This window comes from Primulina huaijiensis, chromosome 5 (genome assembly GCF_012295235.1).
Source record: "Primulina huaijiensis isolate GDHJ02 chromosome 5, ASM1229523v2, whole genome shotgun sequence".
Lineage (NCBI taxonomy): Eukaryota > Viridiplantae > Streptophyta > Magnoliopsida > Lamiales > Gesneriaceae > Primulina > Primulina huaijiensis.
The window spans coordinates 20,581,732-20,609,434 of NC_133310.1; the positions used below are offsets into that span (position 1 = coordinate 20,581,732).

The following is a 27,703-nucleotide window of genomic DNA, read 5'->3' on the forward strand; positions in this document are numbered from 1 at the left end:
TTGAGAACTTGAAGACAATTTATTTCACATGTACATACATGATGTTTTTTTAAGGTAGAACTCATTTACAACTATAATCAATTATTTTGTATGATAAAGAGCAATTGTAGAATGAATTTCAATTGACACGACGGAAGGACGTCATTGAACATAAACTCAAAATTGTAATGGAATAATTTAAAATCAATCAACACAATTATAGAAATTTGGGTTCATTTGATACAATATTTTAATTTTATGTATAATGAGAATGATACATATCAATAAGTAGATTGACAAATTCCCCAGGAAAAAGAAGGATGATAAGGTGAAAAAAAATAACAATATAGCTTTATTGAAGAAGCATGAATGAATGATGCAGCAGTTAAGAGTCAAACTGAGTACCAATTATACAAAGCAAACATACTAATTAAGAAACGTGGGCAAGGGCAACTTCAGAAAAGGAAACGGCCGAAACCAAAGCTTCCACCAATTATTATCAAAAGTTCTTCTAAAATAAGACTTCTTTCATCATCTCTACAACTGGTATTTTACAGTATGGAATAAGCTCGAATCACCTCTATAATGGGCGCACGACACAATGGACACTTTCCTCCTCCACGGACTAGCTCGTTCGCACATTTAGAGCATGTACACATGTGCCCACATCTGCAGAGGCGAATCAAACGGGGGAGCCGATAAATGTCAGCAAACAGACACCAAGTAAAAAAGAAATTATTTGTGTAAAACAGACCGTTTGAAAAAGAAATTGAGGCAAGACAGTAATTCATCAACCTCATTCTCCATAAATAAAAGTAATTTCAAAGTCCAAAGTTAATGTTACAATTAGAATATCAGATGCCGTCCATTCATGTTCCACATGAACTCAAAAATATATGATTTATCGTACGAAACTTCGCAATCTAAAATGGCCCAGGTCATCATGGTTCCCAGTCTATTAATATCAGATATTTATAAAAAGGACTTGGATAGCAACTACTGATCCTTCAAGAACACCAATGGATTTGGAAAAAGATTGGACACGTTGACAACCCTAATAAACCACTCCTATATGCGTGACACTTGAGACTATGCAAATTTGTTGCCATGGCAAAAGTACCTGTACAACAGGGAATCGATATGCTCATCACAGCACACACAGCAGGTACCCTTTTTAACAAGACCCCATTTAGAACCATCCTTAGATGTCTCAGCAATCCCTGCATGATGCACAAGAATTAATAACAATAACAACTGATGGAAGTTCAAATAACAAGAGCCAAAATCAGTATTTTGAGCCTCTCTACTGGAACATATCATTAGAATTAGGATGAAATTGCAAAGACCTTGCCCACCACTTGATCGGTTAAGAGCAGCTGAAACTTCCTGTCGAACTGAGCGTTGGAGCTCCAGTTGCATGTCCATGCAAGCCTCTAGTGTCCTTTGCATGTGATTCATACCCTGATGAAGCTTTGCTACATCTGCTCTTAGATCATTAATAGTCTCCCACTCCTATTTAATATGAGAAACAATCATTATATTAAAAATGATATCTACCACTTGCTAACCATGTCATCATCAAGTGGTCCACTAATAAACATCACCCCTTATGTTGTCCATACTAAAATTATAAAATCATGAATCATTTAGGTCTCTAATTGGCTTGCTCGCATCTATGCCTGCAACCTCATAGCCATCAATGATCAACTAAAACCCAAGTACCTTCCACAGAACCCGAGTACTGAGAAAATTAGAGTCACTATTCAATTCAAGGTAGAACTCACAGAGAGAAAGAGAGAGGGTCAGTTAACTCACCAGTTCAGAACGATGGACACTGTGACGAGGCCAACCAGAGTGTCGCAAAGCTTGATGCCAAATGGGTTGTGGTGGGGGTAATGGAGGTGTTGGCAGTACCAGTGAAGGCCTACCAATAGTACCAAGTTCATCCTGATTCTGCTCATCATCAAGTGTGGGTTGTTCCCTTACAGGCGACGCTGAAAGAGGCAAGTTCCTGTCCAGGTCCCAATCAATAGGAGCCCTGCCTTGCCTTTGTACATATGATTGAATCAACTGATCCAGGCTCTCACGAAAACCACTATGAAGAAGATTAGACACGCTCCTCCTACAATAGGTGGGTTATAGGTTAACAAGAATGGTGAAAATATAACAATGTTGATAGCGCATGAAATTAAGACAATTAACCTGCTTAGTAGCTCCCTCAGTTCCATGCTGTAAACATTGTCATCATCAGGTGGGTGGAACCTGGTTACTCCTCTATTTAAAATAGAATGTCGTAGTCTTGAAGTATCTGAAAGCCTTCCTGACCAATTATCCTCAGCTTCTCGAGGGCCATTATCATGCCAAACATTGTGGACTTCTTGCAACTCACGTGGTTCTCTGTCCTCAGTTAATACTGCTTCCGACTGCCAGTCAGGTACTAAGTTTTCCTGCCAATTTAAATTTGTAACTTCGGAAGCTGAATTTACCCAACCATTAGAGTCACCACGAGCTGATTGTCGTCGGCTTACTCTCTCACCATCAAGAACCTGTCCTTCCCAATCGTCTCCTTGATCAGCAACGACTTCTTGGTTGACACTTCGAGCAGATGTGCTGCTATCTAAGTTCACCTCGTGGTCTGGTAATTGATGGGTGTTTTCTTCCCGACTTTCATGCTGAACCTCCTGTGAACCAGTTGTTATCAATCATAATATAAAATCGAATAAAATCATATTGACTCAATTAAATGGGGTTTTAAAAAGGATGCTTACTTGATCGCGATTTATATTATCTAATCTGGAGCCAAAGCCTTCCCTGAATGCATTTAAACCATGAATCAAATTAAGATCACTTCACTTATGATGAGAATGACCGAAATGTGAAATAAGATTAAAATCTTAAACAAGTAATAAGGAGCAAAATGAGGACAAAATTCAATTGTGTTAGGTTACTAATCTGAGGGATTCAGCACCAAATTTGAATACAGGGGAAATCTAAGCCTTACAATTCTTCATGAATATTCAAAATGGGTATAATATGAAATAGTCCTTTTTATTAACCAAGTAAAACAAATGCAACCAGCTGTTAAAGCAATGCCAAGAATTTTAAAGACAACGAAAAACCAAATATCAGCTTCTGTCCTATAACCTAAGCATGTTGGGTAATACAATAGTGAGTAGACTCTCAAAGCTGCGAGCTAAAAGGATTAGGCTCATCCTGTTAATCATGGATGTATACTAGATATCAGGTTATTTTGTTGAGAACCAAGCAACTTAAAGTTTATAGGTTTCTTTTCTTTTTTTTGGATGCAGAAGTATAATGGGTTTTGAAGTATTTAGAATTCTAAATGCGTGTTGATTAAACAAAGACAAATTCTATATATTGGTTCCATTATTTATGAGAGGCTACAAACTAAAAATAAACCGTAGAGATTCCAACTCTATTTGTTTCCTCAACTCTCTGTTCAAAGATTTTCTCCCCTTCATCCAAATCATTTTTCCCCTTCCTCTTGTACTGGATAATTATTCTAGAAGCTGAGGCAACCAAGTATTTCATCAAAATAAATTACGTGGTGAATGTGAAGTAGCAAGCCATTAGTTCAGCAATAACCAATCAAGCTGTTGTATGCAGTGTATCCTCCTGTTATATAATCATGCTTTACCAAAAAAAACTCAGGAGAAGGGAAAATCAGCTCTTCACCATTTTTTCACTTGTACCTCGCAATAGCCTCAATCAACGCCCTTTGATTTCACTTATTTCAGCATGTGCTTTATAAAGTGCTTCGCAGAAATAAGAAAAGATCTCTACAACACATAATTGGCTGTTCCACAAATTTAATGAACAATGTCGTAAAATTTCGCTGACTCCGAAAGAACCAAAAATCAAAAGGTTGTATGACCAAAACATGAAACATTTATGAAGTTACCGTCACTTGTTGTGCAAAATTATAAATGTGCTTTCTTAAAGGCTCAATCAATTCCATAGCATCAACATAACCATGAAATACTTCAGTTATCCTCCCACTTGACATTTAAAATCATGTAGCTATATTCAGGAATGAAGAACATCACTAGGACAATATGTTGCATCTCTAACTTATCGAAAATTTAACCACACCAAGTTGCAACTTGTATCTCCATAAATCATCTATTAATATCAAACCATTTATGGAGAAATAATTCGTGAGTGGAACATGATAAACAAAACAAAAGTTTTGAATAAGGGCACAAGTGAGTTCCCAAGCATTGCTGGGTTATAAGACAAACCTCAAGCCAGAGACTGTGTTCCTCTGCCTTAATTGATTTAATTCACCAGCAGCAAATGAAGGCCGTGTGTCATTCTCAACAGGCCTTTCATTTCTCAGGAATCTGCCTCTGAGTAGCGACTAAGAGATCACACAAAAATACAAATTATTTAGTGATAACTTTATGCATCATGGCGAAGATATTGTTCATAGCTAACTAACAAAGTGAATTAATGGAACAGTACATGCAAGGATTGGCACAGTAAAACCTAAAATAAAGCACATAAAGATTTGAATGAAGAGTGACAGATAAAAATATTAAGATGCCTTTCCAACAGAGAAATACAGATTACTTTTTTTAACAGAGAGATACAAATATTTTTATACATTACAAAATGTGTCCAATATGTCAAGAACAATCTAACTAAATGTTGAGATGAAGAAAAAGTATGCATAGTGACTTAAACTGTACCCCCATAAACAGTACACTGATAATCAGAAAGTAATAACTAAATAGAGTATCAGATAAACCATAAAACCACGGCGCACAATCAAGGAGCACCAACAGATAACTAGAACAATAAGTGGTCCAAATTGATAACGCCTGCGGAGGAGGTGAACCGCAGGTAAAGCCAATAGTATCTTCCTAATTTACAGTGTAAGCAGCCTAAGTAATTTATATTAACCATGTTCACGCCAATAACTTGAGGGACGGCCTCAATCTCCATGAAGTTCTGTCTAACTGCACACTGTTGCTCTTGTAGCTGATGCCTTTCAAACTAAGTGGTTCTGATGAATGATGAGAGATAATAAACCCTTAATATCTAAAAAATTACCTGAATACGATTGCGATGTGCAAATGAAGAAACAGCACGATGTTCCAACAGACCCTGAAGCTCCCGCTGCCTTTCCCTTTCAATTCTTACAAGCAAATCAAGTAAAGCTTGCCTTCCTCTGAACCTCAACATATCCCTGCGAATATACTCCGGCCGACCTTCATCGTTGTCAGCAGCAGACCCTTCACTAGAGCGGCCAGCTTGAGAACCCATTCCATTATCAGGATCTCCCATTCGTCCAACAGGAGACCCTCTTTGCTGACTCGTCGTCTGCATCCACTCTCGTACAATCCTCACCCTCTCGCGCTCAGTCTCGCCAAGCCATTCAGCTCTGGGACTCTCATTCCTCGGCAGAGCATTAGATGCAGAATTACTAACATCACTATCCACCCATCCACGGACAATATGCCTCACCCTCTCCCTCTCGACTTCTCCAATATCTGGAGATTGTTCGCGACTAGAATTGTCATGGTACACGTTCTCATTATGTGAGCCCACCTGATCATGGGCCCAGCTTGCAAAGTTATTCTCGCTCTCATTAGCATCTCTTTGAGGAATTTGATTGCCATTATCCTGGCTTTCTGCAATATTCAAAGATGCATTTGTATTAGAATCAACGCTTATCCGCTGTCGCAATCTTCCCCTTACTCTATCCCGAGCACGATTCAGCGCATGATCATCCTCCAACTCCCGCCACATCTGCAAAATAGATGAAGCCCGGGTACTTAGCCTCTCCACATTACTTTGGCGCCTAGAATTTGGGGATTGTGACTCCCTCAAGAAAGAAGAATCAAGTGTTGAGACAGTGTGCAAGCCTGCGAGTGCCATCAGCTCGGATTCACGATTCCTCCTCTCAATTGTAGTGATCATTTCCTGGGCCTGACGTGCAGCCCACTGGCTCAAAATCCTCGAGTGGCGCCTCCTAGCAGCGGAAGACTCTGCAAAGTCATCACCATCAAGATCAGACCTCCTCCTCCTCCTGACAAGTTGTTCTCCCTCATCCTCATCATCTTCAGTATTAGTTGTTCTAGGTGAACTGAATGATGTGAAGGACATGCAATCGTCATAATGCTCACGCATCAACTCCTCCAAGCCCCTCTCAAATTCAGAACAAGCATTACTCACTGTGCTCTCAGGTTTTTGCTGTACTTGTTGCTGAGCATGAGCCATACCTCAGCCTCAAAACCTACCACCAACACGCTCAGTTACCACGACCAAGAAAATTCCTAAAACTCGGATGCAGCCCCCAAAAGACACAAAAATTACATTTCCCCACGGAACCGACAGCAAATTACTCCCACAAAATTCCAAATTTTTAAACTCAGGAAACAAAGCCCTAAATCAACATTAAAAATGATCGTATCACAGCGCTTTATCGATCCATTGCTTTACCAATCGAATCACCTGGTCGAGTACAAGAAATTAATACCTCTCATTCTCCCCACAACACAACCCAGCCCAAAAATCCCAAAATACCACCAAAATAAAACATGACTAAGATCCAACCAACATCACAATCACACGGGAAATAAACGAGGATCGCAAATCGAAATTAACAAACTGATCCTAGAAAAGAAACGTAAGGCTTTGAAAAGTACGCTCTTTAATTGCAATGGAAAATGAGAAACAAAATAGGGAACAAGATTAAATTGATACTAAATGCAAGAATAATTACATAAATATGAACATGAGGCGAAGAGAAAAGAAAGGAATTGTGGGAAAGAAATATCGTTTCAATGAGACAAAGCGACATGGAAATAGAAACTTAAAAGAAGACAAAAACAAAATGTAGGTTGGATTTTAATTTAATTGGCTAAGATTAAAATAATTTTTTTCCAACCTAATAATTTTTTTCTCTTTTTTTATAGTTTATTTATCATTAAAAGATTTTTATTTTTAGTGTTGGAGGTGTTGTCACAGTGAGTTTTAAATTCCAGACGTCGTCTCAAATTTAAAATATTAGTACTAGATAGATGAGTTATACATTACTAATACAATTGATATATTTTAATATACGAAATTATGTGAATTTTTTTTATTTTTATCATAGAGAGCGATCGATGTATGCTGCAAATTAAATTTTAATATTTTATATAATTTTCTTATATTAAGTATATAAATATTTTTTTATAACTATTAATTGATAATAATAATATTTTTACATCGAAAACAGGCATGTATTATGCTCCAACAAATACAAGTTGCTAGTTTTAGCATCATCATTTGCATCATGATCAACCGTTACAAGTATCGGTGAGTGTCTGACGTAAACTATCTGACACTCAAATTATCGACTATCCCAAAATAGTGCAAAAATAAGAAATTGGTTAGTAACATGCTTGGGTCCTATTTAGGTGGGACTCAAATTTAGTAAGTTTTAATAAATAAACTCGTAATTAATTAAATATAATTAAAACCAGTTTAATTTTTTTGGGTTTGACTAAATAATTATCTTATGCTATAAACCAAATCCATAAAAGTGAAAAGATATGTCTGAGAGTCGGTAAAAATTAACAAATTTATACAAGCAAAAGTTTATAGAATAATTAGAAAATGANAAGTTGGGAAGCCATTTTCAGTGATAAATATATAATAAGATTCGAAATATACAACAATAAATATAAATCAGTACCAAGTACTAGAAGCCTCACGGTGGGTGATCTCTCCTAATAAACTTTAGCTCTGACTGGACATGATCTCACGAGTCAATTTTATGAAACAGATCTATGACTTAACTCAAATCATAAAAAATATTATTTTTTATTTCAAAATTATTATATTTCATTATAAATATACATCAGATAGACACGTCATCATTCAGATCATCTCACAAAAAATATACTCATTTTATTATTGTATTTTTATCTTAAAATAAGATTTTTAATCTCATTCCTTCATAATTTTTTTACAGACTTTTTAGGGCCGTTAAAATTGGTCAATTTATTTGGTCCAAAAACAAAAAAGATTGGGTCAACCATCTCAACAATTGAAAAACTATAAATTCTGCCCACTAAAAATTTACCAATTTAATCTGAATCAAGAAACCAATAAAAAAATCTCAGATTTCAAAGACGATACGAATCTCATTAATTGACGAAATTCAAACCAAACATCCTTAAAACCCTATAAATCCCACGTCAAACGAATAACAACTTTGTCAAGAAAGCATGCCAAGTAGCGAGAATGTTGCACTATGCATCATTCTTGATTCTGACATTGATCTTTTCTCAAACATCAGCCAGTACTGAAGAAAAACTCAGCTGTATCCTTACCAAGAAATTCCACATCCATGTCCAGAATCATCTCCCTTTTTACAGTGACTCGCCACTACGTTTCCATTGTGGATCCGGGGACGACGATCTCGGGAATCAAACACTTCCGTTGTTCGGAGATTTCAACTGGTCTTTCTGCGAGAATATCTTGGGGGGTACTCGATTCTTTTGCCATTTCTGGTGGAGCTCGCGTTGGGGGCCTAAGAACATAATTTTCGATGTCTTCAATACCAGATTCGCTCACAATTGCTTCAGTGGTGTCTGTTACTGGGCAGCCAATGAAGATGGCATTTATTTCACCGGATACGATCCTCCAAATCACCGGCGAAAAATGTATAATTGGACGGATGGGAATGGTAGTTTCGGATTGTTGCGCAGCTCTCCTAATAAAATACCCATGGAAGGAGGCTAGTTATAAATTTAGTCCAAGAATTCGAGGACATGTAATATGATCGATAAAAAGAATTATATGTTGTTTGGTATGATTTTAATATAAATTTATAAAATTTTAGCTTCATTGGTATAATTTACCTGTCTCTATCATCTATTACAAACAAAACACAGCAAATTCTTCTCAGGAGATCGAACTTAGGAAAAGCTCATATCTTCCTTCAATGGCGATAAAATATGCTTCCAAATCAACAAGAACACAAACAAATTATTCGGAAACGGAAAAAGAATTCAAACAATTACCTTCAGCTAGCAACATGACAGGAACGGAAATTTCGATTCCTTGCGTCAACTTCTAAAAATTCTCATATTTTCACAAGGACAGATGTGTAAGTTGAAAGCTATAATTTCTTTTGTTTTCTCCTCTGGTGCTTCCTTACATCATCTTACCGAAGAACTGTTCTCGAAGAATTACTTAGCGGTATCTACACAGCTATCTTGCCAAAGAATGTTGGTTACAAGCTAGCAGAGAACATTAGCAGGCGAAACATCTCCAGCCAACTTCATTTTGCAGCTCCGGTTCAAGTTCTCAAATGAATAAAACCAATCATTAAGTCTTTTGCTCACATCCTCTCCGAAAATGTATTTTTCGGATTAGTCCCGACTGAGACGATGACCTCTTGTCCTATCGCTCATCAATGGGAAGTTTCTTTTGCCATTGCATGTCAAACCAATGACGGCAATTCCATCCCCAAAGGCAGGTGGGTCAAAATATATGTTTCTACGACAAACTGAGCAGCAACCAACGGAGAAATAAAAAATCTCATGCTCGTTTGATTTCGATGTAATTACGCTGCCAAACTCAAGAATATTAGGACCAACCGGGCTAACTGGCTCTATATAACTGCAACCAGGAACTCTTTTAACTCTTTTGTGTCTCGTTTTCTCTCTCAAATGAAATATATCCAACCATCTATCAGTTTTTGCTTATATGTGGGATAAAAGCACGTAGTTGTTATGTTAGTTGCGACATTTATCCCGTGCGCATCGAATGATAGCGGTTACAAGTTCTTGTTTAGTAAAATAAAGACGAATAAAATATCAAATTTGGTTAATATAAGTATCTCAAACTTAATAATATAATAATATATTATTTATATTATAGATGTATAACTGGCATGCCGCTAAATAATGAAATTTGAATAGTATTATATGATATTTCAATTTTTGGAGTTGTCAAAGCTTAAGATTTCATTTCAGAGAATTTGTAATAAACTTAGTAAAAAAATTAAATGATTGAAATATGCAATAGCAATAAATCCGAATCTCCTTGATCTTGTGTTGATTAAACAAAATAAAAAGGTTTAATTGAAGTTATTCTTATTTAATAAATTATATGCTACATATCATGCTAGAATATTACCATTCTGCAATACCATAATGTTGCATAATGATTATTATTCATTCTCATACGTGGGGTTCACGAAAAAAAATCATGTAGCTCACATACAAGAATAAATGTGTATGGGTCGATACACACTTGGTACAATATCCTATCAAACTTTTTTATATTACAATTTTTAATCTCTTTTCTTTATTTTTTTTTCCCTTTTTAAGACGGTGGAAATTGGTCAAGTTTTGCACGAATGAATAATCCATTTATAACAACCAGAAACTGTGCTTCATTCTTGATTCTAACATTGCTTTTTTACCAGACATCAGCCAGTGCTCAAGAAAAACTAAGTTGTTTACTTAGCAAAAAAATTTCAGGTCCGTGTCCAAAACCATCTCCCTATTTTCAGTGACTCGTCATTACGTTTCCACTGTCGATCCGGGGAAGATGATCTAGGGAATCACACACTTGCATTGTTCGGAGATTTCAACTAATCTTTCTGCCAAAACATCTTTGTGAGGACTCGATTCTTTTGCCATTTCTCGTGGGACGACTCGCAATAAAAGGGCCCCAAGAACATAGATTTTGATGTTTTCAATATCCATATGGCTCCTACATGTTTGTTTGTTACTGGGCAGCCAATGAAGATGGTATTTATTTTACCAGATACGACCCTCCAACTCGCTGGCAAAAAATATATAATTGGAAAGATGGGAATGGTAGTTTCTGATTGTCGCGCAGCTCAAGGAGAGTTTCGTCTAAATGAATATTTTGTGACCATAAATCAAGTGCACAGTCACTTTCATTTTACATAGGAATTATAATATCTTGCATGCATTAATTCTATTTCGAAGATCTAATTTCAAATGTTTTATATCGCCAAACCATATTGGATTTCACAATATCTAGAGAACATGATCAAAACCTAAGAAAATTATTGAAGAATTATTTTGCAGCATCTATTCAGCCAAACTTGCCAAAGAATGTTGTTTACAAGCTAGCAGAAAACGTTAGCAGCCGAAACTTACCTTGTTTTTAAGGTGAACTTATATCTTTATACCTTTGACAGCTAAATTTGTGGTCCAATTCTTTTGCAGGCGTAAAGTAAAAAGACAAAAATTTGCGTGAGACGATCTCACGAATCGTATTTTATGAGACGGATATTTTATTTGAATTATCAATGAAAAAATATTTTTTTTTGGTTAAAAGTATTATTTTTTAATGTAAATATCGATAGAATTGAACCGTCTCACAGATAAAAATCCGTAAGACAATCTCACAACAAAAATACTCAAGTAAAAAAATTATTATTTTCTTGGTACAAAAATTTTGATTTTATTCAATAAATATCAAAACGTGTTACCTCTTATTACCCTATTTTTTATACTTCGAATTTCATTATTCATTTTTGTTAAATAATATAAAGTAGTTAATAAAAAAAAAATAAAACCAAACAAAACGGCGAAACTGGAGCAAAATTTAACATTAATAACATAAAACCAAAAATTACAACTAAAAATTCAAAATGATTACATATTTTTCAAGAGGTTAATCAATGCGACGAGGAACTGTTCAGGAACTTGTGAATTTGGTGACAGCTTTGGTGCCCTCCGAAACAGCGTGCTTCGCAAGCTCACCGGGCAGAACCAGCCTGACCGCGGTCTGGATCTCGCGAGAAGTAATCGTCGGCTTCTTGTTGTATCGCGCTAGCCGAGATGCTTCCTGCGCCAACTTCTCGAAGATATCGTTGATGAAGCTGTTCATTATACCCATGGCCTTGCTCGAGATCCCGATATCTGGATGAACCTGCTTCAGAACCTTGAAGATGTAGATCTTGTACGTTTCCACACTCTTCTTCGTCCGCTTCTTCTTCTTGTCCCCGGCCGCCACGGCACCTCCCTCCTTGGGGAGCTTCTTCCCGGCTTTCGGCTTCTTCTCCGCCGGAGCTTTCTCGGCGGCGGGCTTCTTCTCGGCTGGTTTTTTCTCTCCCTTGGCTGCCATTGCTACTGAATCGAATCACAGATCGTAGCTACGAGATAGGATTCGGAATTGATGGGGTCGATGAAATTCTCAAATAGCGAAGGTATGTTATATAGGAATTTAGGGGTGAGTTGTCATTGGTGGGTTTAGTTTTGACACGGATCGTGGTTTTGACCGTTGATTATATGAAATTTTGACGGTGCGGATTGCTGCTCGTTCTGGATTTGCTTTGTCAGATGACGCCGTTGGGATTCGGAATGTGAGCCGTTCCTTGGATAATTATTAATTAACGATAATAAAAGTGTTATAGATAAAGATATGATCGTTAAGATAATATTACTATTTTTCTATGTTATCAATTATTCAAACTCTGTTAATATGTTTTATAAATAGATATCTCAGATGATAAATAAATCATTTCAATTCGTTCTCTCATCTTTATATTTTTCACTCTTTGTAACACGTTATCAGTATGAGTGCTTTTCAAGATAAAATTCATAAATGTATTGTAAATATGCTCTCGAAACAGTACAATATTTAGATTTAATATTGATGTTCTCGAATTAACACAAATTATATGTTTATATTGATGCTCCTGAAGAAGCATACAATTTAATTTTATGTTGATATCGTGAAGTAACATAACACGATTTTATGTTGATAATATTGATAGGTCTATGAATAATAATAAAATAAAATATAAATATATAAGATTCATCAATATTTTCTAAGAATCTTGATCTAAAATCATAAAGATCTGTTAATATATATATATATATATATATATATGAATAATATTGATATAAAATGTAACGTTATCATATTTCTGAAGAATTTTGACAAATGATATATGTTTCAATAATATTTTTATTGAAGATTATTGATTCGATATAAATTATAAATATATTTTTGTTTTGATTTAAGTTTTCTTGTCATATATTGGCTTGCTTGTTTAGTAATTATATTGTTTTTGACCATTTAACTAGTCGCTAAAATATTTTGTGTCAATACTAGTATTTGATAGATTTACGACAAGTTTTAAATCAATTACAATACTATAATTGATATTAATTGGACAAAACGATTTTTTTTTACTATTTTCTTATTAGTAGCTTACTTGGAGAACAAGGTAAATTATTTGTCGATTTTGGAAATTTGATTTATTCGTAAATGGATACATAAATTATTAATTAAACACATTTTTATGTACATCAAATTCAGTAGCCTACATGATACCATGTTTATTTATGTTTTCTTTACAAAAATGAAGACTAGATAATGGTTAGATAAAATAATTCATTATCGATGCTAGTAGAATGACAAAATTTCAAAATTGCATAGTAAAAATGATAACATGTGTTATCATCGCATAATTTATTTTGCTATTTATTTTCAATGATAGTAATACAATTTTACTCTATAAATGTTACAATTCTAATATGTTTTTGTTATAATTCTAATTATATACATTTTTTTTCAAGTTGCAATGACGAACATCAACAAATTTGAATTTGAAGCACTTGAGTGGCAAAAAATTATTTATCATGGATTTTGGATGACGATGTCCACCTTATCTCTATGAATTTAGGGGATACAATCAAAGAAAGAAATGAAATGTCCCAGCAGGACAGTGCGAAGGCATTCATTTTCCTTCGTCATCACCTCAATGATGGGTCGAAAGTCGAATATCTCACTGTGAAACAGTCACGAGAGCTTTGAAAAAATTTAAAAAACATATTTGACCATAAGAGAAATGTTGTTCTCCCAAGAACCCGATATGAATGGATGCATCTACGCTTACAAGATTTTAAGTCGGCAAATGATTATAACTCTGCACTATTGAAGACTAGTTCCACACTGATACTTTGTGGAGAGAAAGTCACTGATCAAGACATGTTATAAAAAGATATTCTCGACTTTTCATGCATAAAACGTGCTTCTACAACAACAATATAGTGAATGTGGATTTCAAATGTATATTGAAAATGTATGAATTAAAAAAATCTGTTCATTTTTAATTAAAAAAAATCTATAATAGTAAAATGAAATAATTTTATTCATTTATCTAATAAGTCTCGTAGACTCTATTCCAAGATTATCCATTTTTCTGTCAATAAAATATCATATTTTATATTCATCTTAATGAATTATATATAATTATTTTAAATTTTTTTTAAAAAAATCATATTTAAAAAACGTAAACGAGTTATATATATATATACACAATAAGTATGCCAATAAGCTAATTTTACATTAAATATATATATCATAGGTACAAGCCATTTATAGTGGCATAAATTCCGTATTTTTTTCATGAAAATTAAATTTCGGTAAAAACGAATATAAAAACTTATCAAAAAACAGAAAATATTAAATTTTATTTTATTTTTGGAAATTTAATATCAAATATTTTAACAAAACTATTTATTAAAAAATAATTTGGACATGCAAGCAACACATACGCACTTGCGATGGTTAATATAATATTAGTATATCAATGCACGCATTGCGTGCTTGTACAATATTTTTTATAATTCATTTGATTTATATTTACATGAGAATAAAAATGTAATTATAAGAAATAGTGAGACTGCAATTTTAATAGAAAACAATTTTGATGAATTTGTCCATAAAGAAGGGGCAAAAATAGATATACATATTTTGGTGTCTTTGTCAGTTTCTATCGTGTCTTAATTTTAATAAAATTAAATAGAATAGTATAGATATAATCATAAAAATGGTGGAGAAGACGACGTCGTTATAGTTGTGTGCTTTCCAAGCCCTAAACCCAATCTGTACTCCCAAAATCGACAGCGGAGAGAAATCTCTACTGCCAAAAATCTCTGCGATGGCTGTAAGTCGTTATCTGTATACTTCTTTTATTGCAAATACTATTAGCGTTGTGGTGCAATTGTTGTATTAGTCTCGATGAAGAAGTAATGGAGGAAAGGAATTGGTAGTTTGTCCATTCTGATTTGTAATTGTTTATCGAAGACAAAAAGAAATCACGATTTTGGTTTAGCTTAACTCGAGGCAATTTACATACTCGGGATTGTCATATGTGCTGATTTCTTTTTCGGACAAATGGTTAGAGTTGAGTTGCTATAGTTTTGTCAACAATGGACTATATTTCCAGTTCTTGAAGAAAATTAAATCTTTGGCTTCCTCAGTAGTCCTTACAAAATGTGTTTGCATAATACCGTAGAAATGGACCCAACGAAATACGTAGGAATTGCATCTAGAACACGCGGCCTCCCTGCTCTACAACCATGTTATTTATTTTTCAAAGAAAAGCTCGAGCTTGTGATTATACAATCACACTATCCTGTTTAGCATAACTTTTCTCTGTTTGATTGCGCTGAAAGGCAGAAACTTCTTTGGAAGTTTTGTTATTGGAAGATTTCGCAATGTTGTGTTGACAGCAGTTAACTGTATATGCCTTTAAGTTGTACAGCTGAGTCGCTGACAATTGCTGCATTTTAAAACTTTTTTACCTTTTGTTCTTACAGACTGTTCCAGTTAACCCGAAGCCTTTCTTGAACAATTTGACCGGGAAGCCTGTAATGGTAAAACTCAAATGGGGAATGGAATACAAAGGTAGTGAAGCGACATGTGCTCTTGAGTTATAAGATTTTGTGGTGTATGGACATTTTCTGGTGCTATTGGTGTCTCCTGATTTGTTAATATCATGATCGAGTTTTTTTTTCTTTTGGGTTTTTTTCAGGTTTCCTCGTCTCTGTGGATTCATATATGAATTTGCAGGTACCAACTGAAAGTGTTTTTTATACTATCACTTCAAGTTATGCCAAAATTCACTAGGACTATTTTTTATTCAGTAATGACTATGATGAGTATACTCATTGTGGAAATTGTGTACTAATGCTTAAGCATTCGACACTCATAACCACTTTCAAGGAGTATAAGAACTTTGAAATATTATAAATGATAGGGTAAAAATGGTCAAGTTTGCGTTTGAAATAAAACAAGAAAATGAGTTGGTGTCTTTCCTCTTAAAATGGCTAAAACCAGTTCAATGCTGCTCCATGTCAGTCATTTATATGAATACTGTTTTTGGCAGCTTGCAAATGCTGAAGAATACATTGATGGGCAATGCACTGGAAGTCTTGGGGAGATTTTAATCAGGTACTGAACCAGCCAATTCTATTTTGTTTTTCTAAAGTTTCCAACTACCTAGCTAATATCTCATTCTATTGCTATCCTCAAATTAGAGTCCTAAGTTCATAGAATCATTTATGCTAAGATTTTGATTTGCCTGTTTAAATTCTAAAATCGTACCATGGTTGCAAGTTCCAATCTGAAAAATTCAATGCTGATCGGATGTAGACATATTTCACGTTGAATCACTTGTATTTTTCTTGGTGCTTTTCATTCTTCGGAAGACACATTTTTATAATTTTTGAATGTCTCTACTCGGAATGTGACCTCTCCATAAAATGTGGCCATAATGTACAGGAGTTTTTGTCAATTGAAATTGTTGAAATGGTTGAGCAATCGTGACACCACCTGGATGGCTGGACAAATATATGGGGGGCTAAATACAAAACATGATTTATTTTCCTTATTGTTAATCTTATTTCCCAACCATTGAAATGAAGTGGGTCATTTATTTTAAAAAGCTGTGAAGCCTTTACGAAACAAAGTATATTTAGTCTAGATGAAGTTTGCTCCAGATTGTTTGAAAATCAGAACAACGCCCCTTTCATTGATTTGTGAATTTAAGGCTGTACGAGAGAGGCATCTGTTGGAGTTTGCCAAAAAAATCGGGGGGTTTTAACTTACAAGAAGTGATGATATAAAATTCCTCTTTTATTTATGCTTGCAACTTTAGCTTTGCTGCTTATGGTAACGTGTGCAACTTTTTCACTGTTTGTTGCGACAATTAACCGTGTCTCATGTATGTTGCATTTGCAGATGTAATAATGTTCTTTATCTTCGTGGGGTGCCAGAGGACGAAGAAATAGAAGAAGCAGACCTTGATTAGGTAGCTCCTGGAGCAATCGTATCACTGCTTTCCATCTTCTGATTTCTTTTTTAAAACTGCAAATTTACATCATTTATCAGTATTTTACACAAGAGGAGTTGGATTTCACAAAATGAATTCCCAACTCATCTTCATGTATGATATCTCAGCAGACCGTGCTAGAGGCGAAGTATGGTATTGAGGTTGTAAGGACTAAATCTTGGGACCAATCTGCCTCAGACTTTGATTTTTGGCCCATCTTAAATTTAGTTCCGTTCTTCATATCAGGACTTTGAATGTGTTCGTATTACTAAAAGCCGAATTAACCAATGTATTTGGGATCAACTTTTTTCCATTTAATTGATAAAGTATTGTGATGGCCTCAGAATATGTTGTCCACGGTGATGGATTAAAACACTTGGCGTCATCAATTACCAAGAGAATGTACATTTACAACTATAACAGTTTATATAGCTACATCAATAGTTATATATTATATATTATATATATAACTATAAAAATAGCAATCTGTGTGTGTGTGTGTGTGTGTGTGTATTGAGAACATAAAAATTGGGTATCAGTTTCGCCAAAAGAAAATTTGTCCAAACGTTGTAGTGTGGTGCTTGATAAATGATAAGAAAGATAACAATATAATTTCACCTGAATCTTGTTTGCCCGTGATTTCATGCAACCTCATGCGTTGCATGTGCAAAAATTAATGATAAGTTTTAAACATGTGTTGCATGTATAAAAATTAACTATAAATTCGAAGTTTTGAGATTTGAGACGATGTTAGTCCACGATAGTTATGTTAGATAAAACATGCTTTATATTCTTTCATTTACACGACTTGATGGTGGTAGAGATGTCAATGAAGTGGATATGGTTAGACCCAAGGTTCACCCATGAAGAAAACTTTGACCCATTATCAGTTTCACCCCGGTTAAACATTTTTCGAACCCGCCCCATCTCAAATACAAAATGGGGCTAGTTAGACCAGTGAGACCCAATTTTTTAAAAATGAAAACAATAATTTTCTTCTCACGTTACTAAATTATAAAACAAACAAGCCTCTAAATACATCACAATAGAAAACTAATTCATTTTTCTTCGACCATATTTGATAATGACAAACAAAGTATCATCACGACATAATGAATTACATAAAAAAAACTTATTAGCTCTCCAAAAAAAAAATTGACATCTCCGAATGGACGTTAATAAAACTAAAACCATAGAGTATTTATATGCACATATATGAGATGGTATTGTAGGACCCATGACTTGTCTTATATCCGAACGGGTCTGAAAAATTGGATCTAGACCCGCCCCATGACACATTTGGTATGCCCAAACCCGCCCAAATGAGACAGGTCATTGTAGGCAAAACCTGAATCCATTGACATTCCTAGATGGTTGCTTTCTTCTTCTTCCTTGTTCTAGCATAAAAGAGACTTATCAAGTAATAGAATTATAACAAAACCCTAACGTTAAAAATTGTGGTAAATTCAATCAACAAAAACAAGAACACATGTGAGTTTTTTCCAACCAAATTTGATTCATCACAATATCAAAAAACATAAAAATCCTGCGTAAAAATAATTTTCACAGGTGTTTCTTCCGAAAAAGAACATTTCGGTTATTTTCAAATAAAATCCATATACCATCACAATTTTCATTAATATTATTTATAACCATTTTAGAATTTTGATTTATTGAAAAAAAAATGAGATGAGATTTATTGACAAGTGTCATCACCTTAGCCTTATAACTTCCATTTCCCTCATCTTTCTTTACACTGTTTCTTCAACTTCACACACTAATTATATATCCGCTTGCATAGCAGTCAGCTGGCTGAAACTCTAGCATCTAAAAATCTTTGCATCCACATTTTCAATGGCGATGGCAGAGTTAAACACGTCTTCTTCATGCAAAAGACCCGCCCTTTACAATTCTCTGAAGGGTTCTTGCGCGCTAAGTCCTCATTACAATCATCGTTCTGTTTTCATCAGGCCAGCCCCCGCATCCCGCGGTTCAAAGATTTGCTGCTCTGTAACTTCCAAGTAAGTTGCCGTTTTTATGTATTTACGTGTATTTTCAAGAAAGTTGATGAGATTTTCTTGGTTGGATTGGTTATTTTTATGATGGATTTTGTAGTGAAATTCAAGCACCGGTGGCTGTGACGATCGAGGACCCGAAAAAGAAAGCCGATTGTTATGGTGTCTTTTGTCTCACTTATGATCTCAAAGCTGTGAGTATTTTGCGTTTGATTTCATTTCGGGGGAGACGTATTTTTGGGAAATTTATAAATGAGAGTTGGAAATTTTCTTCCGAGAGTGGTTTGGCCTTGAAGCTTCCACTGCTTGGTATGGGATTCATTATTTCATGAAAGCATGTACTCTCGCAAACTTATCTCGAATTGTGCATGTTTAGCTTTGATTTCGAATTCATAATGTTGTAAAAATAACTTTTTATAATGATAACAATAATATAGGGAGTAACATACTAAGAGTTTAGCAAATGTTTACTTATTATGAAATGTTTGTTTTCCGGTTAATGTCTTGTTTCTATCTCGTGTCCATGTATCTTCAGAGAAAATTCTCAAAGTCATAGCACACCATCATAAATTCATTCATGTTATTAAGCTTCCTGTGCTTTTGTGCACCATTAAATGTATTTTGAGTGGTGAACCACCTGAAAGTAAAATTTTCTGTTATGTCTTAAAAATGGTTGAGAAAAACCTTTCATTTAAATTTCGGAAAATGAAAATCACTGATCTTGGTCCATTGCTGTTTATGTTTTTACAGGAAGAGGAAACTCAATCTTGGAAGAAACTGATAAATATTGCTGTCTCTGGTGCAGCGGGGATGATATCCAATCATCTTCTTTTCAGAGTAAGAGGTTTCTTCTCCGTTATCATTCATAAGTGGCAGCATGTCGAATTTCGATTTCGAATTGATGGCCAAATTGTGCATGGTTTCCCATGTGAGTGCAAGTTCTAATTTTAAGGCTCAGGAAAATAAATACTCGTTTTGTACTGGGTTATCAGCTTGCTTCTGGCGAGGTTTTTGGGGCAAATCAACCAATTGCATTAAAACTATTGGGATCCCAGCGTTCTATCCAAGCTCTTGAAGGTATGAGTGTGCCTATTCCAATCACATTTTTGATAGATCTTAATTAATTTTAGCGGTTCCTCTTTATATTCTCAATAGATTTAATTCTCTTAAGCTTCGACTATATTTGTTGCAAGCTGTACTGGAAAAGTTTGAACTCTACTTGACATTTCAGGAGTTGCGATGGAACTAGAGGACTCTTTGTTTCCTTTGTTGAGGGAAGTGAGCATTGGCATTGATCCATATGAGGTGTTCCAAGATGCAGAATGGGCACTTTTGATTGGAGCAAAGCCTCGTGGCCCAGGAATGGAACGAGCCGGCTTACTAGACATAAATGGGCAGATTTTTGCTGCACAGGTGCCGTTTTCTTGAAATAACATACAGTTATGAATGATTAATTTCACTGTGTTTTCTTGGAGTGACTTCCTGAATTTCATGCTAAGCGACATTTATATTCTGACCTTTTATTGCAGGGAAAAGCCCTAAATGCTGTCGCATCCCGTAATGTAAAAGTGATTGTTGTGGGCAACCCTTGTAATACTAAGTAATTTTATATTTCTTGTGTGCTCATTTCAGAGTTCTTCGTTTTGTTTAATTTTTTACTAATATTATTGTTCTTTTCCTTTTAAAGTGCTTTGATTTGTTTGAAGAATGCTCCAAATATTCCTGCAAAAAATTTCCACGCCCTGACTAGATTAGATGAAAATCGAGCAAAATGTCAGGTAAGCAAAAGCTATCAGCATATTCAGTATTATGTTTCTTGTAACATTGCTGGGACGCATTTTTTTCTTTGCATTTTTATGTCTTGATTCGTCACATATGAGACTAATTGTAGTACTTGTCAAAATATGACCTTTTTCATGGTGTATACAGCTCGCCTTGAAGGCAGGAGTCTTTTATGACAAAGTTTCTAATGTTACCATATGGGGAAACCACTCAACGACGCAGGTCATTCATCAGATTTTATATTAAGCTCGTTATGTTATAAGGTTTTGTTATTTTATATGAAAATTATACTTTATATTGAATCAGGTTCCCGACTTTTTAAATGCCAAAATAGATGGTTTACCTGTGAAAGAGGTTATCAAAGATACAAAGTGGTTGGAAGAAGAATTCACTGAGAAGGTCCAAAAGGTTAGATGTATAAGCTTTGATTTATATTTAAGTGCAATACATTCAAACACAGCAATAACGGCTGATTTGAAATTGATCTTTCAGAGAGGTGGTGTACTCATTCAGAAATGGGGAAGGTCCTCAGCTGCATCCACTGCCGTTTCAATTTTAGATGCAATAAGATCTCTTGTAACTCCTACCCCAGAAGGGGATTGGTTCTCATCCGGAGTAAGTTGTTGGATTCTTCATTAGTTCAGAGTCTATAGAATCATATTTCGCAATGTTGATAAAGTAATCCATACTAACAAAATGATTAACTCATGAACGCTTTAATAAAAATATGTGTTACATCCTGATCTGCATAAGTGAGATTCTACTTCCAACTACTTAACATGCATCGTTACTTCACAAAATTGACTAACCAAGATGCCAGTAGATTTAAGTGTAATTTTATGAAACCACTAACACATGCTCCACATCGATTGTGGATATTACCGTTGCTTCGAAACAAGCTTCTATATTGTATATCTTGTGTATTACACAAGCAGTATAAGAAATAGAGGGATTGCATTTTAAGTTTAACTATATATGAAAACTTGTTGTTTTCGGTTGAGAGGGCGAGTGCTAGCTGGTTCCATTTTAGCTTATAACTAGACTTCAAATGTATCAGGGCTTCATTCTTGGAGACATATCATCACTCACTATATTATATTGAATTTCACGCTGGTCGGACTTTGATATTGTATCCTTTGGCAAAAAATTAGGTGTATACGACTGGAAATCCGTATGGTATAGCAGAGGATATTGTTTTCAGTATGCCATGCAGATCAAAAGTAAGCATTTTTGCTAAAGTTTTTGCTTCCATATCATTTTCGTTGATATGATTTTCTTGAAGTTTTGTTTCATTTATCTATTTTTTACGTTCTCAGGGAGATGGTGATTATGAACTAGTGAAAGATGTGATATTTGATGACTACCTTTGGAGTCGAATAAAAAAGGTAAGTTTTATGTGCTTATACATTTTCTCTTGACCCCCTTGTCTCAACAAAATTAGGCCTCTACGGTATACAGCGGATATGTTTTGTTATTTTGCAGACAGAAGCTGAACTTCTTGCTGAGAAGAAATGTGTTGCTCATCTCACGGGAGAGGTAATTATCTAGGAATTTAATTATTCCGTTCAACTTTTCCTGTATTTTGTTATTCTGTCAATAAGATTCTCACCATTGTTTCTTTATGAAATCTTGGTTCATGTGTATTGATTGGCACTCCACCAAGTTTTTGATTCTTGGCTTGGTTGCATTAGAGAGAACGCTTTGATATTCTTGGGACCGTCTCTGAAATTTGCATCAATGAACGTCTTTTTTTTCAGGGTATCGCTGTGTGTGATCTTCCCGAAGATACGATGCTTCCAGGAGAAATGTAAAATCGAAGGACTAGTTGCATACGGCGATAAACGACGACAACCCATTGTCCCAAGCTTCCTACAGTCGGTAGAGATAGATGATGTAGATACGTATTTCTTCAATATTTGGGATAATTTGGATCCCATTCGACAAGTTTTGAACTCATTTTCTGCTGCTCATGTATAAATCGACTTTGCACTGTGGGCTTCTTTTGTTTGTATTTTATAATATAATTTGCTTGAGATCTAAAATATGTGATTTTTATTGTCACACTTTAATTGATGACTTATATGGAATGACATAAATCTCCTGATGATTCAGTTTCACATTCGTACCGATGCTAAAAGGCCACAAGTTTGCTCATAGTTTCTTACTCAATTACATTAATAGCTTCCACACAAAGTTGAGATGTTAAAGAAAACTTAAACCCTTGTAAATTTGCATATCTCCTACACCATACTGACACATTCACTAATTTTTATGGTATTATATTATAAACATTAAACCTGGCACAGTTGGCATCCGGACCACTTCAGTAAAGAAAAACAAGTCAAATAAAGAATCATACGATTACAAGTTAAAACCCACAATACCTCATACCGACATCAATGAAATCCCAACGGTATTAGTATAATCAGAGAATTTTCTACAGTTAATAAAGCAGACAAGCAGACTGCTCGAAGTCTAAAATTCCAAGTCCTACCAACTATTTTCAATACAGACCAAAATAAAAGAAGGTGCAAACCTTATCATTAAATAGAGAACACTCTTGACACTTTAATTGGCACATATACGCACCCCGATTTTAAAGGTCATGGAGAGAACTAAGACACACAGAAAGATGAAATATAACCAATCCCTGGTGATAGCTGAGACAGTCTTCCCTGGATGTATGCTTATGCTCGATTCCAAGTTGGCAGAACCATCTTCACCACGTGAAAAGCCAAATGAAAGAATAATGTTCAGGTTCTCATGCTTTCGAGAAGGTGGGACAGTTCCATTGTTGCCTACTGTCACATTCCTTAGCTGAATCATGCCAGCGGTGAAATGCATAGAACTGGGAGATTGGGGTACGGAATTGAAATGCATGCTCGCATTCTTTAGAGGGAATTCTTCAGCAAATGCAGGTGGTGCGTGGATGTTACCCAGCATTCGACTTGCCTGTTTGATGAATGGATGCTTGAAATCTGTAGGGAAAGAAGGCAAACCAGACTTAGAGTAGACAAACAAAATTTGCACTAGTTCAAAACTCTAGGGAAATCCAAGGCAAAATGTAGGTGTCCTTTTCGGTACCTGATTGATATTTTGCTGACTCTTGGTTATGTAATGGAAGTGCAGAATAACCATTACCATTGTCAACAATCTGTCCACTTCGTATAACATCTTGCTTAGTCTTTTCATTTGGTTCCTGTCATAAAAGAACGAGTTGGAGTAATGCATTTCAAGTGACATAGGAAACATAACAAATTCAAATGATACAATAAAAACAATAAATAAAACCACCTTCTGACAAAGGGATGTGCGATCAGAAACAAGAGCACCCTCACTTTCAAGTATTGCTGAACGATCAGGAGCGAAGTTCTGACAATGGTCCTCATTGGCATCAAAGTACGTAAGGTACTCCTCAAACATGTCGAAAGGAGAAGTGTTTGCTTCAATGGGATTGGAGAGATCATTAGCTTCGATGAAACCATCACCTCCAAATGGAAGATAATCAGTAGAATCCAGAAATGGATCGTCCAGTAAGTAATCCACATCCTCAGAATTCCCAGATTTGCTGGATTCACCAATGTATTCATGCTTGACTAAATTTGTGTTCATATCACTAGTAGGCAATCCATATAAGTTTGTATCCTCTAACTCCTCTGGTCCACAGTATAGTTGGTCAGCACAATCCAGGAGCTTCTTGGTGTCTTTGGTGTCGCTGACTGATTCAGCTGTTTCACCACCATGACCATCAGCAGATTGGAAGTTCAACTGAGGATGAGAAGTATCCGCTGAAACGTCTGATCCAAGAATCTGGTAACAGAAATGTAAGCGAATAACTTCCGTGAAATGGACATTATCATGAGGGAACATCTCCCAAGTCGGTATTGAGTCATTTATCTCAATCTCAAAGGGTGTACAAAAACCCATCCCGAAAATCTTCGCTACAAATTGGGGGAAAATCTATTGTCACGCGTCTTTGAAAAATGCTAGTTATCACTTTATTTTTCAAGTCCTGGGAGAACCTTGTGAACCTCCAACATCAGTAAAATAGCAAAAACAGTAGTTTTCCTTTCCAAAGCTACATACTAGAGAGATTGTAGACATCGTATCTGAATCTCAGACATAATTCTCACCCAGATAGGCATAATTAACCAGTTTTAATCTGAGAAAACACAATCAAAGTACAAGCACAAACCTGCTCAAGGTAATTCCCGTCCAGATAGGCATCATCACCAAAGTCCTCTTCCTCTAAATCCTCCACTTTGGGAACTGATTCCAACTCATCATTCTCCCATTCCTCCTCCAAAAATGGTGCCCCATACTGTTCACCGTTCTTGGGCCCCGAACCGCTTTTCTGAAAGACTCGGCAGAGCACAAATGCATCCTTTAAACAAGAAAGTGAACATGTCAATAAATTGTAAGCATTATCCATAACAATCATGAATTTCTCAAAAAAGATCCAAACTATTATTTGAAAAAAGAATACTTCTTCCCAATTTTATATTAATAGTTCCGCACGCTACAGCACCAAAATACTCATAAATTGGTTTTCCTTATCAATTATTTTTCCCCAGTCCACTACCAAGTTATGATTCTTTAAGTTTCCAGGTATATATAACATATAGATTCAGTCGAACAAAAAAACTGTCCTTAGGAATAGTAAATAAATTTTAAACAAAATCAAGCTATCCCACCTGAGATATTCCAGCTCCCTCCAGTTCTAAGTCAACAAGCCTGTACTCATGCATGACCCAGTTGCTCCTCTGACCCTTTGGAGCACGTCCATTATGATAAACCAGAGTTTTCTTCATGCCCACAATCTGTTTTCTATGGTAAACTTCCCTGTCCTTTCCAGTCGTTTTCCAATACCCTTTTTCAGTTGCCCTGTTTGTCCTTGCTCCATTGCCATATTTCCTATCCAGCACACTGAAGAAATACCACTCCAGATCTCTACTCTTGAGCCTTGACATGCCTAAAAACCAGGCCAATAGCTACAGTCACGTTCATTTCAAATTTGGATGTTATAGAAAAACAAAACAACCAAACTTACGCAAGACAAACAAAACAATCCATACTCCATCGATGTAAAATAATCAATTTTTTAGTCCATGAGGTGAAACAGATAAAACCTTACCCGGAAAATAGTTTACAGCATTGAATAAAATTTGTGCAGCTTCACGTCAAATCATACTTAAACGTGAACACGAACAAAACCTTGGGGAATAAACCCAAAAATTTCTATAAAACTACGGAATCCCTGTGAATCTAAATGAAAAATTCCATCACTATAACGTTTCGTGGTCAAACATTATATAACAGAAATTGAGGAAAGATCCATGCTTGCTACTATAATAAAAATGGATAATCTATGGTCACTGCATTAAAACCATCAAAGTCCAAAAAATGGTGGTCAACAAATCCACAGAAAACCACCCTTACTTCATCGAATCGTCTAAATAAAGAAAGAAATATTCACAATCGACCAAGTTCCCTCCACCCCAAAAGCAAAACATCGCAAACGAAAATCAACCCATCCACATAAACAAACAAGGGTTTCAAAAGGGTAGTACTTGGAAGATCCCAAGGCTCGTTCTTGTAGATATCGATCTCAGCGATCGCGTCCAATTGAAACGATTTCCCGCAGACTTTCCGCCTCAGATAATACCTCACCAATTCCTCGTCCGTCGGATGGAATCGGAAGCCCGGCGCCAGCATATTCGTGGGTGCGGAAGACTTTTTCTCGCCCGTTGATTCTATTTCCACACACAAACAAAATGATAAAGACGAGTTTAGAAGAATTTTAGAAGACAGCTACCATTTTCGAAGAGTGGAGATGCCTAGAAATACACTACGGGGCGGTGTTCGTTCACGCGCCTATCACGGTCGTGCAACGAGAACATGAATTCCGGATTAAATTAATTTTATTTGCATGTTAATTTTAAAAGAAATTTATATTAAAAATATTACTTTTATTTTAATGAGACATCAAATCGATTCATCTCACATAAATAATGTTATAACATTGTGCACAAAAAACTTATCTTTTATGGATTATAAGAAATCTTATTTATAGTTTTAAATCTTACTTCTACGAAACTATTACTTTAACATATAACTTGTAAATTTTGTTTTCAAGAAAAATGTTAAAAATATTTAGAGTATGTCTTTTGTGAGACGGTCTCACGAATCTTTATCAGTAAGAAGGGTCAACCCTACCGATATTCAAAATAAAAACTAACATTTTTTCATGGATGACCCAAATAAGAGATATGTCTCACAAAATACGACCCGTGAGACCGTCTCACATAATTTTTTGCCATAAATAATATGGTACATGAAACATGAGATTAAATTGGATAAAAATATGAATAAATAATATAATCGAATCAAATCGTACCTTAAAAGTACTAAAAAAAATTTACTAAGAAGAAAAAATAAATATAAAATATTGGTATTTTACATAGAAAATAGAGTATCTAGAATCTTCTTCAACCCAATACTAGAATATTGCTTGGCGATGGTCAAAGCCAAACCACACCGCATAACTGGTGATGACGAAGGCACTTCCGTCACCGCAAATTACTTGTACTCGACTCTCGTAGATGCAACGAAAATTCTTATTTTGCCTATTTTTTTAAATAAATATTTTTAACTTATTCATTAATTAATATTAATAATTCCTTAGAATTATTCAATGCACGTTTTGTGATTTTAAAAATAATAAAAAATTTTACTGTATATTGTTACGTGGAATAGGTTCAACCCCAAAAATATTACTCAAAGATAAGGTTAA

General features: G+C 35.2%; 5 protein-coding genes across 8 annotated transcripts; 2 read left to right on the top strand and 3 right to left on the bottom strand.

The window, feature by feature from the left end:
- Positions 1-311: 311 nt before the first annotated feature.
- LOC140976987 (uncharacterized) lies at positions 312-6,778 on the bottom strand. Of its 2 annotated transcripts, none has more exons than XM_073441469.1 (8): positions 5,056-6,778; positions 4,242-4,360; positions 2,748-2,790; positions 2,182-2,660; positions 1,795-2,101; positions 1,335-1,491; positions 1,100-1,199; positions 312-648 (listed from the first exon to the last, which is right to left on the bottom strand). In XM_073441469.1, exons 1-8 carry the CDS (start codon positions 6,223-6,225, stop codon positions 531-533), a joined length of 2,493 nt encoding a protein of 830 aa, XP_073297570.1. In that variant the 5' UTR covers positions 6,226-6,778; the 3' UTR covers positions 312-530. The 2 variants fall into 2 exon arrangements, with proteins under 2 accessions (XP_073297570.1, XP_073297569.1); XM_073441468.1 differs by having other exon boundaries at positions 1,326-1,491.
- Positions 6,779-11,578: 4,800 nt separating this feature from the next.
- Positions 11,579-12,185, bottom strand: LOC140976988 (histone H2B). The gene has a single exon (XM_073441470.1). It carries the CDS (start codon positions 12,109-12,111, stop codon positions 11,683-11,685), a length of 429 nt encoding a protein of 142 aa, XP_073297571.1. The 5' UTR covers positions 12,112-12,185; the 3' UTR covers positions 11,579-11,682.
- A 2,628-nt stretch (positions 12,186-14,813) lies between these two features.
- On the top strand, positions 14,814-17,353 carry LOC140976989 (probable small nuclear ribonucleoprotein F). 2 transcript variants are annotated; one of them, XM_073441472.1, is made up of 6 exons: positions 14,814-14,944; positions 15,600-15,687; positions 15,815-15,852; positions 16,169-16,233; positions 17,023-17,092; positions 17,242-17,353. In XM_073441472.1, the coding sequence occupies exons 1-5, from the start codon at positions 14,939-14,941 to the stop codon at positions 17,090-17,092; spliced, it is 267 nt and encodes an 88-aa protein (XP_073297573.1). In that variant the 5' UTR covers positions 14,814-14,938; the 3' UTR covers positions 17,242-17,353. The 2 variants fall into 2 exon arrangements, with proteins under 2 accessions (XP_073297573.1, XP_073297572.1); XM_073441471.1 differs by having other exon boundaries at positions 17,245-17,353.
- Positions 17,354-18,870: 1,517 nt separating this feature from the next.
- Positions 18,871-23,014, top strand: LOC140976992 (malate dehydrogenase [NADP], chloroplastic-like). The gene is made up of 14 exons (XM_073441483.1): positions 18,871-19,134; positions 19,229-19,322; positions 19,879-19,965; positions 20,121-20,205; positions 20,360-20,541; positions 20,658-20,728; positions 20,816-20,906; positions 21,058-21,132; positions 21,217-21,318; positions 21,403-21,525; positions 22,062-22,130; positions 22,227-22,295; positions 22,393-22,446; positions 22,668-23,014. Exons 1-14 carry the CDS (start codon positions 18,968-18,970, stop codon positions 22,719-22,721), a joined length of 1,323 nt encoding a protein of 440 aa, XP_073297584.1. The 5' UTR covers positions 18,871-18,967; the 3' UTR covers positions 22,722-23,014.
- Positions 23,015-23,175: 161 nt separating this feature from the next.
- LOC140976991 (NAC domain-containing protein 78-like) lies at positions 23,176-26,740 on the bottom strand. Of its 2 annotated transcripts, none has more exons than XM_073441482.1 (6): positions 26,481-26,740; positions 25,605-25,882; positions 25,106-25,294; positions 24,205-24,720; positions 24,052-24,109; positions 23,176-23,888 (listed from the first exon to the last, which is right to left on the bottom strand). In XM_073441482.1, exons 1-6 carry the CDS (start codon positions 26,623-26,625, stop codon positions 23,479-23,481), a joined length of 1,596 nt encoding a protein of 531 aa, XP_073297583.1. In that variant the 5' UTR covers positions 26,626-26,740; the 3' UTR covers positions 23,176-23,478. The 2 variants fall into 2 exon arrangements, with proteins under 2 accessions (XP_073297583.1, XP_073297582.1); XM_073441481.1 differs by having other exon boundaries at positions 23,995-24,109.
- Positions 26,741-27,703: the final 963 nt, after the last annotated feature.